Consider the following 17,945-nt stretch of genomic DNA (forward strand, 5'->3'; position numbering starts at 1 on the left):
TATAACAGGATAAGCAGGGGTACTATACTGGCCACTAGGTGGCAGTACAAACCCACTGTAGTCATCTGTTGCGAGGTCAGATGGTGGATCTATGACCATGCAGCTTTGCACCACAAAGTGTGATGGGAGATAGAGCTACAACAAACATTTTCAGTGTCACTATTTTTAGTTTAGACCCGATATTGCATGTGTTTCCCATCATAAAGACTGATCATTGGCTGTTTTTTTCCCCCTCCAGCTGCCTGCCATATTTTGGTATTTACCATGTAGTTATGCAATCCGTTTCTTGGATAGATAGGGACAAGCCATGCTCCCATCCCTCTATTTTGCACCGTATATTTGTTATTCATGGAAACAGATGGATATAACAGAAGCAAAACATTTGCATAAGGTTTCATTGATTTATTCTCATTTTGTTAATGTTTGTGCAAGGATAAGAGTTACAAAATCTACACACTAAAGACGATAATATATCCTGTTCCTATTATACAATGTTATTTATACATGTATCCTTTAACTTTATGTATATTTTCAATTCATTGGACCTATTACACTTTAAAGATATATTGATAATCTTTATAAGACAGACAACAAACACCAACAAGAGTAAACAGTCCCATCTAAATTCTCACACAGCCTGAACTGATTGTGTGCAATCTAGCCATTATGTAAGCTTCAATGATACTCTGATGTGCTATATCTTGTTTCTAGTACAACTTGATCAAAATACAAACACGGAACCTATCAATTCAGAACGATTCCCTGTAGTGTTTTTATAAGTGCATTAGTCACTTTAATCATAAGAGAATGTGTTTACTTGTTTCTTGAGGTAACACAGCTAATCTTTTGATATGGAGGGATGACAATATTTAGTGTTCCCTCATAATGTGCCAAGGAACCAGATACAAAGTCCAAGCTCACAGCAGCTTTGTAATGTCATAACATTTTCAAAGAAATGCTTCATTTTCAGACTTCAGTGAACAAAGGTAATCTCCAGTGCATCCCTTTTTTATCCAGCATGATCACAACCTATGGTAGAGTAACAAATGATCTCTGAAAAGACTATTGTAGAATAGATTTTAGTCCTATCTCTCTATGATTGAAGGTCCACTGACGAGTCAATATGAGGGCAGACAGGTGTCAATATACCAGCAGTATCCTACACTGGAAATACAAGATTAGTGGTAAATATTCATCGTACAGATGATGATGTTCATTTGCTGGCAGAGAATGGGTAGGGGCGTGATCACAATCACTTGGTATCCACAGTTTTGTTTGAGCTCTTGAGTTGGGACTGACCACAACTACATGTTACCTTGTTTGTCTGAGGATGAGGATGAGGTGGATGGCGACGGTGAGGGCGCCTTAGGGAAGACCCGATCAGTGGGGGTGATGCCTGGGCTGCCCAGACCAGAGGAACTAGAGCTGCTGGAGCGGTGTGGCCCCTGCCCCTGTCCGAGCACAGGGGCAGGCCGGACAGGTCTGACAGGTGGTGGCCTCAGAGGGGCACTTGGTCGCCGTGCTGAGAGAGCTGGTTTGAAAGTGGTCATGGTCTCAGAGGAGGAGCTGCTGCTGCTACGTCGCTGGGCTGCATCTGGATCCCTAATCACCATGGTGTGCAGAGGGCTGCCAGGGGGCTCCTGGGCTCCTCCTGGGTGCTTGAGGGGCTCCAGTGTGTCCAAAACCACATCAGGGGCATGCTTGGCCACGTTCTGACGCTCCAGTTCCCGCAACTCATGGAGAGCTGTATTCATTGTCTTCTCTATGTCCTGACAAACACAAGCAGAATGGACAATTATGTCAACATCTGGAAATAGCGGCTAGCGTCAAACAATATTGTAAGGAGTAAGCAAACTACAACAAGCATGAGCCACTGGTGCCCTGCTTGTGTGGTGTGTGATGGGGGGAAGCAAGTTGTGAGAAAATGGGTATGAGGTCACCAAAGTTGGCAGGGTGCAAGCCAAATGTCCAATAGACTTGGGTGACACTGAGGGAAAAATCACATGATCACTAAAATCAATAGGAATCTTCCTTTGGGGAGTATGAATGCACTCACCAAATATCCAATAATTACCTTTTGTGATACTGTATCTTGTGTGCAAAGCTGACATTTTGGCCTCAGGATGGCGCTATAGGAAAGGTCAAGACGTCACCAAAATTGACAGTGTTCATCCTCTGGAGAGCATGAATGTTCTCACCAAATTTCATGGTAATCCAACGGATAGAATTCAAGATATGTTGCCTTGGAGTAAAGTGTTAAACGGACAGATGGACTGACAAGCACATCCCTACGCCCTGCCAAAAATAAAATACCCAAGAGAGTGCCAAAATTATAGAAACATATTCCTCATACCAAACCTTGAAATACAGAAACATCAATTCCTTCTTGAAATCATATCTGAGGGCTGTTGATAGTGTAAAAATGGACTTCAAAAAGAACAAAGAAGCAAAGGACAGGCTCTCAAAATGAGTTACAAAGGATGACACAATTCTCATTAACTCTACTGCATAATCCCCAAAATGGCTGTACTGTCAGAAAAAACGGTCGATTAAAGAGCTATGTATTGTGAGGAAAAGTCATTTCAGTCATGGCTGAGTTGGCTGAATCAATGGAGTTTGCCCTGTATTTGACAATTTCAAAGCCTTTCCTATCCATTACACTCACCTCAGCGAGTGCCTCAGCCTCGAGGGTTTTGTGGTCCCCTAAGCTGGCGTGCCGAGTGGTGCTAGGTGATGATCTCTGAGAGTGGCTGTCAGCAAACGCCTTTCTGTCAGGATGGTTGATGCTGCCCGCACTTCCAAATGTGGTGAGACGTCGTTTCTCTGGACTGTCTGTCGGGCCCCTGCCAACAGCCATTTTGTGCGGACTGCAAGGCCGGGGCATAACTCTAGGGGGGTGATCTGTGACTCTGGTGGGACTGTGATTATCAGCACCATTCCTATGGCGAGGAATTGCAGCTCCATCTGAACGCACTCTCACCCTGAGAAACATTTATCAGCATCAAGTAGTGTAGGGCAAGTAGACATATACATTTGGGATCAATGGCAATTCCCTTGCTGACTTTTTTTTTCTTTCATTAAATTACCTTGACTGAAATAGTTAAGTAAACATAGGGACAAAAAATTGATTGTGTTGAATATTTGAATAGATCAGGGATTGAAGTATACTGTATGTTCAATGGACAATTAGTTGTTTAGAGAATTCAGACTATCACCTTGCCCTAGCAACAAGAGCAGAGCAAATGAAATAGTTGTATTTATCTTAACTACAATTCATGCGTCTTGTCTGGCATGCGGCATCACACGGCAGTTTTACATCAGCATGTGCCACTACATACAGAGAGAAGGGTAAAGACCGTGGTAAACACCAAAAATACTGAACTGTTAGAGGTCTCCATGGACATCAGTCAATTCACGGCTCTTGGTTGTCAAAATTGCTTTTGACATAGTGCTGCGGAACTGGTCATTTCCATTATTTCTTTTGTAGCAAAGAACCTGCCAGTGATTGCAATGTGGCCTCTGTGACACAGTCCAAGTTGTTTCAGAGTTTCAGAGGTGCACGTCTGCGCTGAGACTTAGTCGGGTAGTCGCACATGCCGCAATCTTGTAAAATTGCCATTGATTGCCACTGCCTGGACAGATTGCAAGAAAGATGAATTTGCTTTAAGAGTATAAGAAGTGTGAATTAGCTTATAAATAACTATCACCTTCCCAGTGCTGCTGCAAAGCGGTGCTCAGGTGTGTGTTCACAAAGGGACTGGTGGTCATTCCTTGATGGGGCTCTATCATCCTGGAGCTGTCCACTGCTCGCCTCACTATCGGTCTTATGAGCGACGCTGTCTGAGAAAGCATCATCCCTGACACATGCAAACACACAATCAGAGGTGCTGTAAACTAAGGACACGAAATATGGCTTTTATCGTGAGAAACATTCATATAGGTATCTGGTCTAAAGATTGTCCCCTCTAACTACATACTAACATCCGTAACAAAAAAAGCCCATTCACAATCAACACACACATACACAAAATAATCCTGCTCAATAATCATGACTTCTATAGGCAAACAATGCTTATCAGCTCCAGGAGGCCACTTGTGTAATTAGTGAGAAAGTAGCATATTAGTGTTAGATGAGTTTGCTCTCAGTCTTTATTTATGCCAACTGTCCTATGTGACTATTGACTGCTGATCAGGCAGGAGGCTGGAGACAAACTGAATGGGCGTGGTTGAATCGTGACCTTCATGTTTGTCCTATTTAAGAAGTGGCTCCTCCTTAAAGCTCTCCAGCTAATTGGGATCCATTTGGTTGGCTTTTCTACTTGTGTGTAGCAGTGGTGGCAAAGAGAAAAGGAAGCAATGCGTTGCAGTCAGAGTGATTCAAAGGACGGCACAGATGTTCTGTAAGGCAGAGCTTTTGTAACTTCAACATAGTTATTGGAGAGGCAAGGAACAAAAACAGAAGTTTGGGGCAAAATAAAGCAACATAAATAATAGACAAGCACAGCACAGTGTTGTTTGGTACTGCAAAGGAAAGCAGGGTACAGACTTCTTGATGATCACTGTTCTGTCCCAGTTTTAAAAGGCTACCTATGCATGGGTAAGAATAAAAAAGGCTCCATGCTTACAGTTTATCTTTCATGTTAGAACACACCAGAGATATGCACAAAATGACTTTTACTTACATGTCCTGCACCACAATGTATTGATGCGGAATCAGCCCATCCACACCATTATGACGGCCCTCCCACCAGTCCTCAGAGGCACGCAGGTAGAGTAACAGAGAAGCTCCCTTCTTAAAGGAAAGCTCTCTGGGACTTCGGCCCACATAGTCAAATTTGGCTATAGCTTCTATCTGCTCCAACTCTGAAATGACATGAGTGTGGAAAAATGCACTTTGTGAAAGTGATCTTTTCGTCTGCTGGCACCTATTGCCTCTGCCACAGTCCTGACAGTGAAGTGACTGTGATTGGTGACTCACCTTCATCACTAGTGTTCGGCCCTGTACCGTTGTCTACCTCATCAAGGGCGCCTGGCTCACTATGGGGGCTTTCACTTGATGGAGGAAGATGGCATGAAGCAGACAGAGAAAGAAATACAGTTACAGTGGTTCCCCTCCTTTATTTTTTCACAAGCAATCAGGTCTTTCTTTCACAAAACCCATATAAATGTAGATTAAAATGGTTACGTGAATGGCAAGTGAAAACTCAATTTATTATAGTTTACACACATTCTCTTGGTCTGTGACTCTTTTTCTCAAACCTCATCTTTTGCTGAAAAGTGAAATGCAACCAGTCTCTTGCAAAAGGAGACAAATCTGAAACCATGTGGTCCTCACAAAATTGAAGTTTATATCCAAATGATACACAGATCTTCTGAAACACTATCATATGAAAAGATCTTTCTAGGAACAATTTGCACACTGATCAATGCAAAACTCATCAGGGAACATAGACAGATGACAAATTAGAAGGAAAAACCAACACAAAGTGTCGTATTAAGGTTTTGGCCCACCATGAGCTGCCAGAGCTGCTTCAGTGCACCTTGGCACTGATTGTTGAGACATCTCTAGTGACCACTTGTGCTTGAAGTTGTGATCACATCATCAAACCCTTCAGAATTACTTCTTTCCTGCTGTCCCTTCTTCTTCCTCACTTTTATATTCCATGCTTTCACTCTGTTCCCAATTTCCCCTGCTATCTCATTCAGAGAGCAGTTGCGCCCATTTTTTTTTTTTTTTTTGATTACCCGACAAAGACACTGTCATCTCATTGCAAAAACAAATTTTGTTCACATTTGAATTTCAGTCCACTCTACCAAAGCGACTAGGTGGGGTGCATTAGTGTTCACACTGTAATCAGCTGAATGTGTCCCTCACCACCTCTGAAGAACATTTAAGTGATGGCATCACAATGTGTCTCCCAGGTGTACTGAACCCTGTTCACACCTGTCCACTTGTGATCAGATCACCTGATAGGGTTGTTAAAATCAAGTGTGAATGAAATCAAAGTTTCCAGAGTTACTGTGTAAACAATTGAGAAAAGCTAAAAGAACAAACGCCTGCTACTTACCAGTAGTCTTCCCCTCCAGTCATGCACTTCTCGTACACAGGTCCATCCAACTCACGGTGGCTTGGGAAGATCACCTCATGGTGAATGATTATGGTCTTGATGACTTCATTCACATGTGCCTGACAGGCCACGGGGTCCTGGTCATCTGGTATGGGCATCAGTGTGGGGCCAAAGCAGATCGCCAGGTTGTAGGGGTCCATCATGTTTTCATCACTATACTGGGAGAGGCTGCACATACACAGATTAAAAAAAATAATAAAAAAATACAATCAATATGTTTTACACACACTTTCACACTAAATATGTTAGAATACGACTTACTGATTGAGAAATGCAAACAGGTATCTCATGACGATGATCACAGGCCGCTGAAGGGTCACGATTATCTGTTGAAGGTGATGAGCTCTTTCTGCACCTGAATCGAGCTCTGAAAGACAGAAAGAAATATAGAAAGAAAGAAAGAAAGAAAGAATAAAGGAAAAAAATATTGAAGGGAATGGTTACAGAAATCCACACAAAATAAACCCCCTGTATTTAATCCTGAAATACTCACTGGTGGTTGATATGAGGTCGACGAAACGTTCTTTGGGAAATAGTGGGTTTTCTAGGCCCCTGAAGTAGAGCTTGAGGACCCCTGCCACTGAGTTGATGTCATGTTCACTCTGGTCATCCACCAGTGGGTCCTCTCCTACAGACACAGCATCAAAAATAGAACTTCAATTAACTTCGGTTCAATTCAATTCAAGACAGGCTTTTAAAAGTGTGATATTAACTGTATGGGTTATTAGTCTTGGCATGAACTTGAGGGGTTTAATCCCTCTTCTGTCCCTTCTTTAACATTAGTGAACAAAGTGCTGTGCCCTCCCATTTGAAACTGCATAGTCTGCTTTTAGGTAGACAGGTGTTTAATGTGTACATTGAGAGGGCACTATGTTTACACACCCATTATTGCTGCAGGGTTGTGTGCCTATGTATTGAGCATCTAAAATAGTTTACATGTCCATTACTGGGTTGCATGTGACAAATGTGCTCTTTATTTGCACTTTGCAGGCCTGTGGGAGGGTGTGCGGCTTTTGAGGCAGACAAAATGCAATTTAAAAACAATCAAGAGGAGATGGCCCGGCGCACTGGGACTAACCTCTTTCAAATGAATTTTTAATATCGTTGACTTCGACCTGGGATCCTGGAACTCGAAATATACCTTGCTGCTGAAGACCTGTGGACAGAGAGAGCCGAATCAGTGTAAGATGGAGAAAATATATATCAGTATGTGCGCGCACACACACACACACACACACACACACACACACACACACACACACACACACACACACACACACACGTACATATGAGTCTGGGAAGATGTCCAATTCCCTGATAAAATCAAATGTCAGCTTATACACAGATACAGGAAGGGAGAGAGAGAGAGAGAGAGAGGGAGAGAGAGAGATCAAGACAGATTATTAGGTGGACAGTAATTTAGGGACTGACAGTACAACACTATATATCTACCTACCGTACAGATTGATGTATCTAATGCAGCTCTCAACAACCACTGGTATGGGCTGCCCTGAGTCCTACCAGACAGAGTCAGGAGTGGGATGAGTAAAAACACATTAATAGATTCACATACAAAAGAATAAATGATCATGCCGGCAGTGTATAAACAGAGACCTTTAGAAGGAGGCCATCGACACAGTGTGTTTACCTCACAGAGATGAGAAAAACCTTGTTAAATTACTGAATTCTTCTAATAACATGTTATGTGTGAGCAGAAACATAAACAGAGCAAAAATGAGTGGAACAAAACAAACATAAGTGTTAGCATTCAGACCACCATGTGCAGTATTAAAGTCACAATGAAACACTATTGTGAACGCCTTGCTTGATATATTTCCTGTTGTTACTGGGGCGGGGCTTACAGCAGAGAAGCATCAATCAAAACTGTAAACAAACAGTTGGAAGGGGGGCAATCGTTCAAAAAAATGCAATGTTTTTTTATTGACAGAAATGTTTGTTTACAACTACTGTGACTACTTCAATTGAAGACTCACTGTTTTCCATGATGCAGAGGTAATGAGATTTTGGTTTTTGTGAAAGGCACACAATGCAAAATTGTGAAATTGTGATGAACAATGAAGTGAGGAGCCTTCAGAGTCAACAGACAAATATGTGGAATAAACATGTCATCTACTGGTGAAAAGACTCAACCATGAAATTACATGCTTATTCCATGTTTTTTTTTTTTTTTTTTGTATGTCAATTCTAAATGGCTCAGCAATTCCATATGGCGCAGCTTCGAATATTCTGACAGGAAAAATAAGCTAACACGATGAAAAAAGGCATTTTTCATTTCATTCTGGCTTTAATACTGGAGCATTTTCACACATCGGAAACACCCAAGGAGACAGAGGCACAGAGATGTTTGTTAGCATACTGAACACCATCATCATCATCATCATCATCATCATGGTCCCGCCCTCTCTATAAGACAGAGTACCTGACTCCTGGCACGGACATTCCGTCTTCCCCTGGGCAGAGAGCAGTGAGGCACGGAGGCAGAGGAAGAGAGGCAAGAACCACAACAGGTTAGTGAGAGAGACAGAGACAGATCTTTCAGAAAGAGGAGGCCTGGCCCAAGCAACTGTGCCTTATGGGGTGTGAGACATGAGGACATGGCTGGGGGAGGCTGTGCGAGGGGAAGGGGCTGCTTAAGGCATTTTTTTTTTAACACCCAGAAGACTTATGACTGTGTGACCTAAGAGAAAAAAAACTAAATCCAAGGCAGAATGCTATTGATGTCCAGTGCTGTTTATGCACATTCTCTCTGCCTGCCCCCAGTTTGATCCAGCGTTTAGATTGGACGTGGCCATATGTGTTTATTTTTGTAGCCTGACATGGCTGGTGTTTGGCCAGTTGACATGAAGCCAAATTTGTTCAGAGTCTGGAGGCTAGGGTTCACAGGAGTAAGAATGTTAAAAGCAAACCCACACTAGTGCGTTGCTTTTTAAAATAAACCATCTCTAGTCAAACTCTGCTGGATTTTCACCTCCCTGGAGAGGCTGACCATGTCTTTTCTAAATGGCAGGATGACCGACTGTGTAGACAAGGCAATAAGGAAGAGGGAAAGTCAGTGCATGAGTGAGCCAATGTTGTGGGTAAAAGAGTGGTCAAAGGCAAGAAAACCCCCAAGGACTGCTAGTGAGAACAGCTGAGCTCATGAAGAGACAAAGAGCACAGATGGGCTAATACCTGAATGAAGGCCTCCATATTGCCGTTAAACAGCTTACGGTTAAAAATGGAGCGAGGTCTAGACTTCCGCATTCTCTGGGGTTTAGGGGGAAGAGTGGGGGGCCTGGGGAGATGGTGGGGTGTACGGTTGATAAATGATAATTATCAAATGATTATAAAATAGGTATGCCTGCAAATCAGAACACTGAAATGTTTCCTTTTCAAATGCAACAACAAATATTGAGGTTATGCAATTGGATTCTTCACCCAAGTAATGTGCAAATCTTAAATCTTAAATCGAAACTTCTCACTGCTGCAGCTATCACAGCCAGTGAGGATGACGACAGGGAATTATTAAAGACCACAGTCAATAACGATCTGACTGCTTTTAATGAATTATACCCTAGATCAAACAGATTTAAAAAAAACTTTGTATTAAATCAGTCAGGACACTGCCTTGTCAATACTTCATTTTCTGCACACTGAATTGTTTATGACTAAAAAAAACAAAACAAAACATCAAGGCACTATCCATCTCACTGGCATTTAATTTCTTCACATGTCCTTGGGATTAAAGTAAGGAAGTATCACTATTAACAGCACCTTATCTCATTAGAAATTCAAGCCATTGTTTAACAAATAGGACAACTGCTATTCACACATTGTGATGGCATTTCTGCCACATCCAAGGACACAGGAAGGATTTTACACACCATTGCCTACTTTATTCACCCTCTTTTCACAGGAGATCTTACCTTGTTGTTCCATATTCAGCCCTTTCCCCTAAAAGAGGGAAAAGAGAAAATTAGTATTAGCTAGTTTTACAATGACAGCAGTTAGTGGTACGGTTGAGTGCTGGCTGGGTATACAAGGCTGGCAGATGGAGACGGAAAGGGGTGTTATGAGAAAACGGGCATCTATTCAGACAGGCTCAATGGGGTGAACGCCATAGCTGCCTTTGACTCACTGCCAGGCAGCGGTCATTCAGTGGTCGCCCTAGAAACAGCACAAGAGCCCCAGAAGGGGATGGCCTGTCTACTCTCGCTGCAAAATGAAAATGTATCCAGGGGCAACAAGAGTAGGAGGCTGTGGGGGCTGATTTATACAGTAGAATGATTTCATGATATATAACATTGCACGCCACACACAAGCACACACACACATCCCACTGTACTCAAACTCAGTTGCCGCACTTTGATCAGTCAATCAGAAATGCTTTTCTGTGATCATGTCATGTGTAAAAACTGCTTCCAGCACAATCCTACTTCATGTCAACCTCAAATAATCCCTAGCCAAAAGCAGATGCTTGCATAATTTTGAAATAGCAACACAACTGCATGAAAATGTATGCACTCTAATTCATTCCTTTAGCTCAGAATAACACAAAATAAATATAAGGCATATATGCATAATTATGGCATGCTATAAGTTAACATAGCCCCAAAGTGTATTGTTATAATGTCTAGTGTAAAGTGTAATGTCTAAATCATTCTTGTATTAACTAATTAATTTAACTAATTAATTGTATGAAGTTTCCCCATTACTGATTCTTTGTACCCTTTTTGTCTTGAATCTTAAAGGTAAAATATGAAACTTTATGGAGTTGTAGCACCATCTAGCACCTATTCCCATTTGTACCTGTATATAGACTAAACAGTATGGTAGTTATAAGAAATAATATTTCATTCATTAATATTTCATGAGGTAATATTTTTTATGCCACAACACGGTTAGGCTTTCGTTTAAGTTTAGAAATGTTTAAATTAGCTACAAGAAGGATCATATCAAGCTACAGCCATAAGAGGAAAAGCAAACATATATTTTAAACTACAAGCAGCTGTAATGTCCTGCTATTACCAGAAAAAAATTGTTTTGAGCATATTGCTTAATACAGTATGTTGCTTACCTGGACAACAGCTGTAAAAGCAATCATTTGTGCTAACATTTTTCCAAACTAAAGTCTCACCTTCTCCTAAAGTCTGCTTCAGAAGGTCATGCTTGGCCTGAAGTTTAACAATGAGATTGCTGCCATTCAGGTATTCTTTATATTTCTGCATAGGGAACAAATAAATAGCAACAGGGTTATTCCTGGTTATATGGGTCCCACGCTGCAGTGGCTTATTTTTCTGAGAACATACGGTGAAGTAGAAGCCCTCAGTCTCTTGGTGATTGGCTCGTCTCTTGGCAATGTTGGCCTTGCTCATGTAGGAGTCAGAGGAAGCCGACTTGACTGACTCTGTGGACTGGCTGTGCTGGAAGGCCTCTGAAACATCAAAGTCCTCCACTGTGAGCATGTCCTGAAGAGTCTGCATGGTAGCGTCAAGAGTCTTCCTCACCTGACAACAACAGCAGAGGAAAGCTATAGTGTAATATGATTCTGTATCATCTCAAAAATAGTAGTTACAACATGCAACATGTAAAATCTGTTAAATAAAATAAACTATAGATAATACAGTCGTCCCTCGCTATAACGCGGTTCACCTTTCGCGGCCTCGCAGTTTCGTGGATTTTTTTTAGTGCAATTTTGCATGCTTTTTTTTTTTTTTTTAACAGCGCATTGTGTTCTGCGTCCTGATTGGCTAAGGGACTGTAGACCATTGTCAATCAATCTCCTCCGTGCCATGTCTCCTGTACAGCACAGAATGCGTTCATTCTATAATACTGGACTTATTTTTCTACGAAGGTTTGAACTTTGAGAGTGTTTAAACAAGAGAGAACAGTGAGAAAATGTTAATGCCTGTCTGAGAAAAGTGTATAAAGTGTGTAGTGAGGGGTTTTACAGCTTTAAAACATCTATAATAATTGTAAAAAATAAAGCTGACTACTTCGCGGATTTCGCCTATTGCGGGTTATTTTTAGAACGTAACTCCTGCGATAAACGAGGGACCACAGTATGCATATATTTATATCCACTGCACTTTCTGTTTTTTTGCACTTCTGGTTAGATGCTAAACTGCATTTCGTTGTCTTAGTGCTTGTACTTTGTGCAATGACAATAAAGTTGAATCTAATCTAATCTAATCTAATCTAATACCACTGACTTGAAGGTATGAAAAATCTACTCTGGTGAAAATTTGCTCTCACACCTATTGCAGATATTTCTACATGCTATACAGCTTTACAGTGTCACAAATAGGTTGCATGGTCTAAACATGCAATATACCGTACACAGTAAAGCAAATTTATTAGACTGCAGGCTAATTTAGAAGCATCTTGAGAGTGCAGCACTGTGAGAAAAAAAAAAAAAAAATAGGGCAAACTGCTTCGGACCAGGAAAGATTGTGAAATGAAAGATTATAAAGTGAGACAGATAGGGAGGGAGTGTGGTTTTCCATATTCATAACAGACAGGCACACACACACACACACACACACACACACGTGTGACCTTTAAACAGGTCTGCGTGAGTCACAGCAGCCTTGGTGACTCCAGGCCAGCATGCCAGAGTCTGGGTGCAATGATAGGCCCCCTGTCATGGCAGCAGACTGGATGAACAATGAGAGACAACCCTACAGGTCAATGTCACGATTATAGATGAATACAAATGCAGGCTGACAGCTCTGAAGACTGATTGCTAGTCGCTGTTATGTACATACAGTGCATGTTAGTTAAAGGATACAGAGGAAACAGCGTCTATAGCGGGAGGTTGTTGGGGTCATCTACAGGCGTCAATCCATATTTTAAATATAGCAACACCAAACCAAGAAAGACAAAACACCAGGACTTTGATAATTGCAATTAAAGTTATTTCCATAAGATGTTCCTACAGAAATCAGTTTTTAAGACCATGACTAAATGAGACCTGTGCTGCAAAAGTTGGTGTCATGTGATTGATAACTTGAATGATAACACATATTTGCAATATCTTGGCAATGCACAGTGCATTCTCCTTCTCTTTCAGACAGTAAATTAAGCCTGTGTCTGAACAACATGTGAACCTACTGCCTTGTCTATTGCTTTATTTGTCAGTGTACCAGCTTTCCCAAACTCTCTACTGTAACTAAGTACCCAAATTTCTGATGCAACTTGTGAATAAGTTAATTCTCACTATAGCTATGTGTGTTGACTGTGTTAACTGATAACCGGTAACTGTGAATTTTAGATTTTGAACAATTATATATGATTGGTAATCCAAGCTTTACAAACTGAAGTGTTACCACCTCATAGCTTTAATGATTTACCTGTTGCAAATTAATCAAGATAATCAATGATTATTTTTCAGGCGCTTTCTAGAGAAACTGTGTTAAACGCACACCCTTGCCCTTTTGCTGTGCATGCGTATAATCTCATAAGTCACTTAGGGAAAGCACTGCCCACTGAAAATATATGGAGACAGAAGTATTAACTATTAATTCTGTACTTTTTTCACCTATCTGTACCTTCTGTACTGTTCTCCCCTGACAGGCACAAGGATGTATTAATTTAAATACCACATTGGTGAACAGTTTGCTGAGTTTTCCACTGAAAAGGTGATGTAAAAAATTAATGGCTACCTTCAAGTTTCCAAGATTAGCAGGACTGCACTCCTTACCTCTTCATTTTCTATCTTCAACGTGGCCAGGCGGGACTGCAGCTGGTGGTAGCGCATCAAGAGCTCGGTCTGGACGGGCTGCTGCGCGCTCACCTGACACACCTGGCATGCACAGAGAGAGGGAAACAGATCAGGACAATTTAAAACATACAGAGCAAAAGTACAGCAACCATAAAATCAGGGGGAAAAAAAACAAAATTAGCATTAAGTATTTATTTTTCCTCTCACAAATGCACACAGTGTCTTAATATAAGGTTGCTATGGGGTAAAATAATTTCAAATGGGGGTCCACAGCTCTTTGAAAGTCAACTTGGAGGTCCAGAAATAGTTTAAAAAACCCAGATCTAACCCCCATAATGAAACCACTGTGATGCCCTTGTCTTTTTGCAGTAACCTTACCTCGTCCCCCATGTGTGGCTGATAGTCAAAGCGCGCTGGAGGGCAGAAGATCTGGCTGTGCATGTCCATAACCTTAAGCTTGTCTCCTCTGATATCCATGGCATCTACCGCTCCCTCCAGCAGGTCGAGACCCTCGTGGCGAGAAGTCTCCAGACTGTACTCTGCAGACAGGTAGGTTCGCAAGGTGCGTGCCAAGCTGGCATGGTAACCCAAGTCACAACACTGGGGACAAGAAGTAAAACATCCAGTCAGTGTAACTCCATAAAAATACTTCTACAGTAAATGTGAAAAAAACTGGGCAGCTCTGAGACCAAAACACGATTCTTAGTCTTTATATTATTTGCGTTTTGGCTCTGGCTGTTTGCAACTTACATCGATCATATCTGAGACATCATGGATGTAGTATTTGGCCACCAGGGCGTTGGTGGCTGCCAGATTCAGAAGATAGTCATTCCGGGCCTTTGTGCATTTCAGCTTGTTTTCATAGTACTTTGCCTGTCTCTATGGAAAGAGATGGAAAAGAAAGTGCTTCTTCAATATAAGACACCTAAATGGATTCTTACTGCACTTAAATGATGCATTACTTTTTCAATATAATGTTATTACAGAACATTTCATATATTAAAGGAAGTGGAAAGTGACTATTTAATACTTGGCAATATGTGGAGAAGAGGGTACTGCACCAATTACTAAATTTAATTAAGTGGTGATATTAAAGAGGCTCATTACTCTAGCATTTACAGTTTAATGACTTGGGCTTGGGGACAGACATGGCTACAGAGTACAGCCCACATGTGTCACAGTCCTACAAACCAAAACAGACCTTCTCCTTCATTTTCTCCATCTTCTTGACGGAGCTGCGTCGCTGTGGGCGGTCGTCATGGCCGTAACGCAGCAGGCTGGCACTAATATCATTGGCCTTGCCGATGTGCTTCTCCTCCTGTTTCTCTGCCTCCTTCAGCTTGCTCTCCGCACTAAGACTCTCAGTGTGGTACATATGATATGTCTTCATCACCTGCGAAAACACACACTAACTCAGTATCAAGGTCATCAAAGTATAACTATTGTAGCATCAAGAGTCATGCAAAAATGTCTGTTAAATACCACAGGAAGTGGAAAGGGACTTTTTTCAGTGCTTTGCTCAAGGATGATCCCAACATAAAAGTCTCCATTTACAAGTAGGGCTGGGAAATACACACAAAATACAATATCTCTAATATATTGGACAAAATACCTAGATATCAATATTGTGACGATGTTTTAAAAATTATGGTGCGTTCATAAGATATTTACACACAAGATTTGGGATTTTTAGAACAGTCATTAGCAATTTGGATTGTCAGTCTAGTAAGTTAAGAAACTGTCATCCCTTTATCAAAATGCAGCCTTTAAAACATGGAAGAGACAACACTTGTGCCATATCATCATGTTACGATATCAAGCATTGAAGAAAATATCTGGTCTCATATCATTATATCAGTACTAATACCAATATATCACCCAGCCCTACACATACTACAGATCAAAAGTGGCTAGAAGTGTACCATTCTGTGTACACTACATTTACACTCAAATCATTTTCTCTCAGAGCACACGCTCACACCAGTGTGGTTCCACAACTCCTGTAGCTAACAATTATTTTTCAGCTCAAGGCAGCTCAGACATGATAGACTGTAACGCGCACATGTGTATTCTCTTTCTTTTTTTTTTTTTTTAATAAATGGCAGATATGTGACTGGTTGTAGTGAAATCTGGTCAAACTCATGTCCTGACCTTGTCCCCAGTGTGAGACAATTCAAGGGTGGGCCATGGGTTTGTCTTCACCAGAGCATGTTAGCAGATTCAAAAAAGATAAGAAGATGATGTCTGTTTTACTTCACCCATGTTTCCTCATTGCCTCTTTGCTCCCTCCTCCTTAAACGCTGCGTGATCAGCTGCTGTTGTTCGACATTACGCACAGGCAGCATTCACAAATACAGCGTACACCCCTGTTGTTCACGTGGCATGAATCCTGCCCATATTTCCCTGTTAACTGGAGGAATTTGTCGCAAATTGAACCCAGATTCCTGCTCCATGTGCCTTGAAAGTGATCCCATCTAATTGTTAAAACTGCTAACGCTGAAACCAACTGCAAAAATAAACAACCTCTGCTGCTCCTTTACCCACTCTGAAGCTCTGGTTTCCAAGCAACCTTGATTGAAATTGATGTGCAAAGGACTCAGAGATCAATCAGCAAGGGAGGAAGGGAGGTTACAAAGTGACAGCGAACAACCTTGCCTGCTTTGTGTGAAACCAGAAACTATTTGACTGCCACAAAAAAACACCAAGCCTAAAAGCAATGATTCATTCCCTATTTAATTTTCGACACACTCTCCACTAATACAATGTAATGAATGTGTACATGCAGTATATAAGTTTTATTTAACATACTGATTTGGCTTTCTTAACACCTTTTGCTACGGCATTCTCTACATGCAAAGGACAGTGGGCCTACGATGCCTGCTGTATCTGTGGGAGCGGGAGACAGACATTTAATAATGCATGAATGAAAAATAAGAAAAATCAATAACAGTAAAGTGCTATATAATGTTACATGTGAGAATATTTCTCTTGTGGTTTATACCATGTCAGTATTTGTAATTCAAATCTGTTTGTAATTTAATGCACATTCATGAATCCTCGAACATCCTTTCGAAAAGGAGTACGAGTTGCCCTTACTCGTCAGGGCACTTTCGCTACAATAAAAACACTATAATGAAGGTCAGCAAGAAAATCCAGAACATGGCTTTTAACTGAGCGTTTAACACTTCTTTGAGACGTCCACTGTAAAAAAAAAAAAAAAAAAAAAAAAGCAAAATCTCACTATTGTGAAAAAAGTAATTTTGTCAAAATCTGCAAAAATCTCATATCAGTACTGTGAAACACACACATGCATCCAGTCCATATCTTTTTTTTTTTTTAAATAAATCCATATGAATAATCCATGCATGAATAATACTGATGCCAAGTTGAAGACTGTTTCCAAATGATTCAGAAACCACAGACACACCTGTGCCATATGTCAGTATCGACACACTCACAAAGTGACTGCACCACATTCCTATCTAATCATTACCTTGTCTGTTATTTACCGTACTAGGCTGCTGTTCACATATACTGGCCTGAATAAAAACATAGAAATATGCACAAATATGTATCAAATATTTGTCTGTGTGAGGGTGTGTAGGAGCCCTAAGGTTCATAATTTTATTTTGCTTGGCACTGTTTTTTTTCCCTTACTTACTTACTGGTTCTGCCACTTGGTTCTTGGTTTCGTGGTTTCATGCTAACTCTCCTTATCTATACAATCATGTATATACTTCAGTTCCATCTGTATATTGTCATATTCATTACCATCTGTATATTTCACATCTCATATCTCTTTTCCTTAGGTTAGCCGTTATTGTACATTTTAGTTTTTAGTCTTTATAGTCTTTATTGTATATATTTAGCCTTTATTCTTTTTTTTATTTAACTTTATTGTATGTTCTACTGTTGCTGCTGGAACACCAGAATTTCCCTGGTTGGGATCAATAAAGTATATCTATCTATCTATCTATCTATCTAATAGATATTTTATAATCAAGATGTAAAAACTGGTGAAACTGAACAAAAAAACTAGGTCTGTGAGGGTGTCATTATCATATTCACTGTGCATGACGCAGCAATCTTTTTTT

General features: G+C 40.8%; 1 protein-coding gene across 3 annotated transcripts in view; it reads right to left on the reverse strand.

Annotated features, from left to right (window-relative positions):
• Window positions 1–387: 387 nt before the first annotated feature.
• The window catches only part of LOC115359250 (SLIT-ROBO Rho GTPase-activating protein 3-like), a 35,623-nt gene continuing 18,065 nt past the window's right edge, over window positions 388–17,945 (reverse strand). The window contains exons 5-22 of one of the 3 annotated variants that reach the window (XM_030051618.1): window positions 15,053–15,244; window positions 14,602–14,730; window positions 14,230–14,451; window positions 13,831–13,932; window positions 11,438–11,635; window positions 11,266–11,350; window positions 10,055–10,082; window positions 8,569–8,599; window positions 7,585–7,645; window positions 7,207–7,284; window positions 6,622–6,756; window positions 6,390–6,495; window positions 6,069–6,296; window positions 4,979–5,052; window positions 4,683–4,863; window positions 3,708–3,857; window positions 2,666–2,981; window positions 388–1,769 (exon numbers count right to left, since the gene is read on the reverse strand). In XM_030051618.1, coding sequence (XP_029907478.1) covers window positions 1,305–1,769; window positions 2,666–2,981; window positions 3,708–3,857; window positions 4,683–4,863; window positions 4,979–5,052; window positions 6,069–6,296; window positions 6,390–6,495; window positions 6,622–6,756; window positions 7,207–7,284; window positions 7,585–7,645; window positions 8,569–8,599; window positions 10,055–10,082; window positions 11,266–11,350; window positions 11,438–11,635; window positions 13,831–13,932; window positions 14,230–14,451; window positions 14,602–14,730; window positions 15,053–15,244 — 2,781 coding nt within the window. In that variant the 3' untranslated portion in view covers window positions 388–1,304. Of the gene's footprint in view, window positions 1,770–2,665; window positions 2,982–3,707; window positions 3,858–4,682; window positions 4,864–4,978; window positions 5,053–6,068; window positions 6,297–6,389; window positions 6,496–6,621; window positions 6,757–7,206; window positions 7,285–7,584; window positions 7,646–8,568; window positions 8,600–9,320; window positions 9,424–10,054; window positions 10,083–11,265; window positions 11,351–11,437; window positions 11,636–13,830; window positions 13,933–14,229; window positions 14,452–14,601; window positions 14,731–15,052; window positions 15,245–17,945 lie in introns of those variants that run through there. The other 2 variants (XM_030051616.1, XR_003928238.1) reach the window with 2 other exon arrangements.

Source organism: Myripristis murdjan, chromosome 5 (assembly GCF_902150065.1).
Source record: "Myripristis murdjan chromosome 5, fMyrMur1.1, whole genome shotgun sequence".
Classification (NCBI taxonomy): domain Eukaryota; kingdom Metazoa; phylum Chordata; class Actinopteri; order Holocentriformes; family Holocentridae; genus Myripristis; species Myripristis murdjan.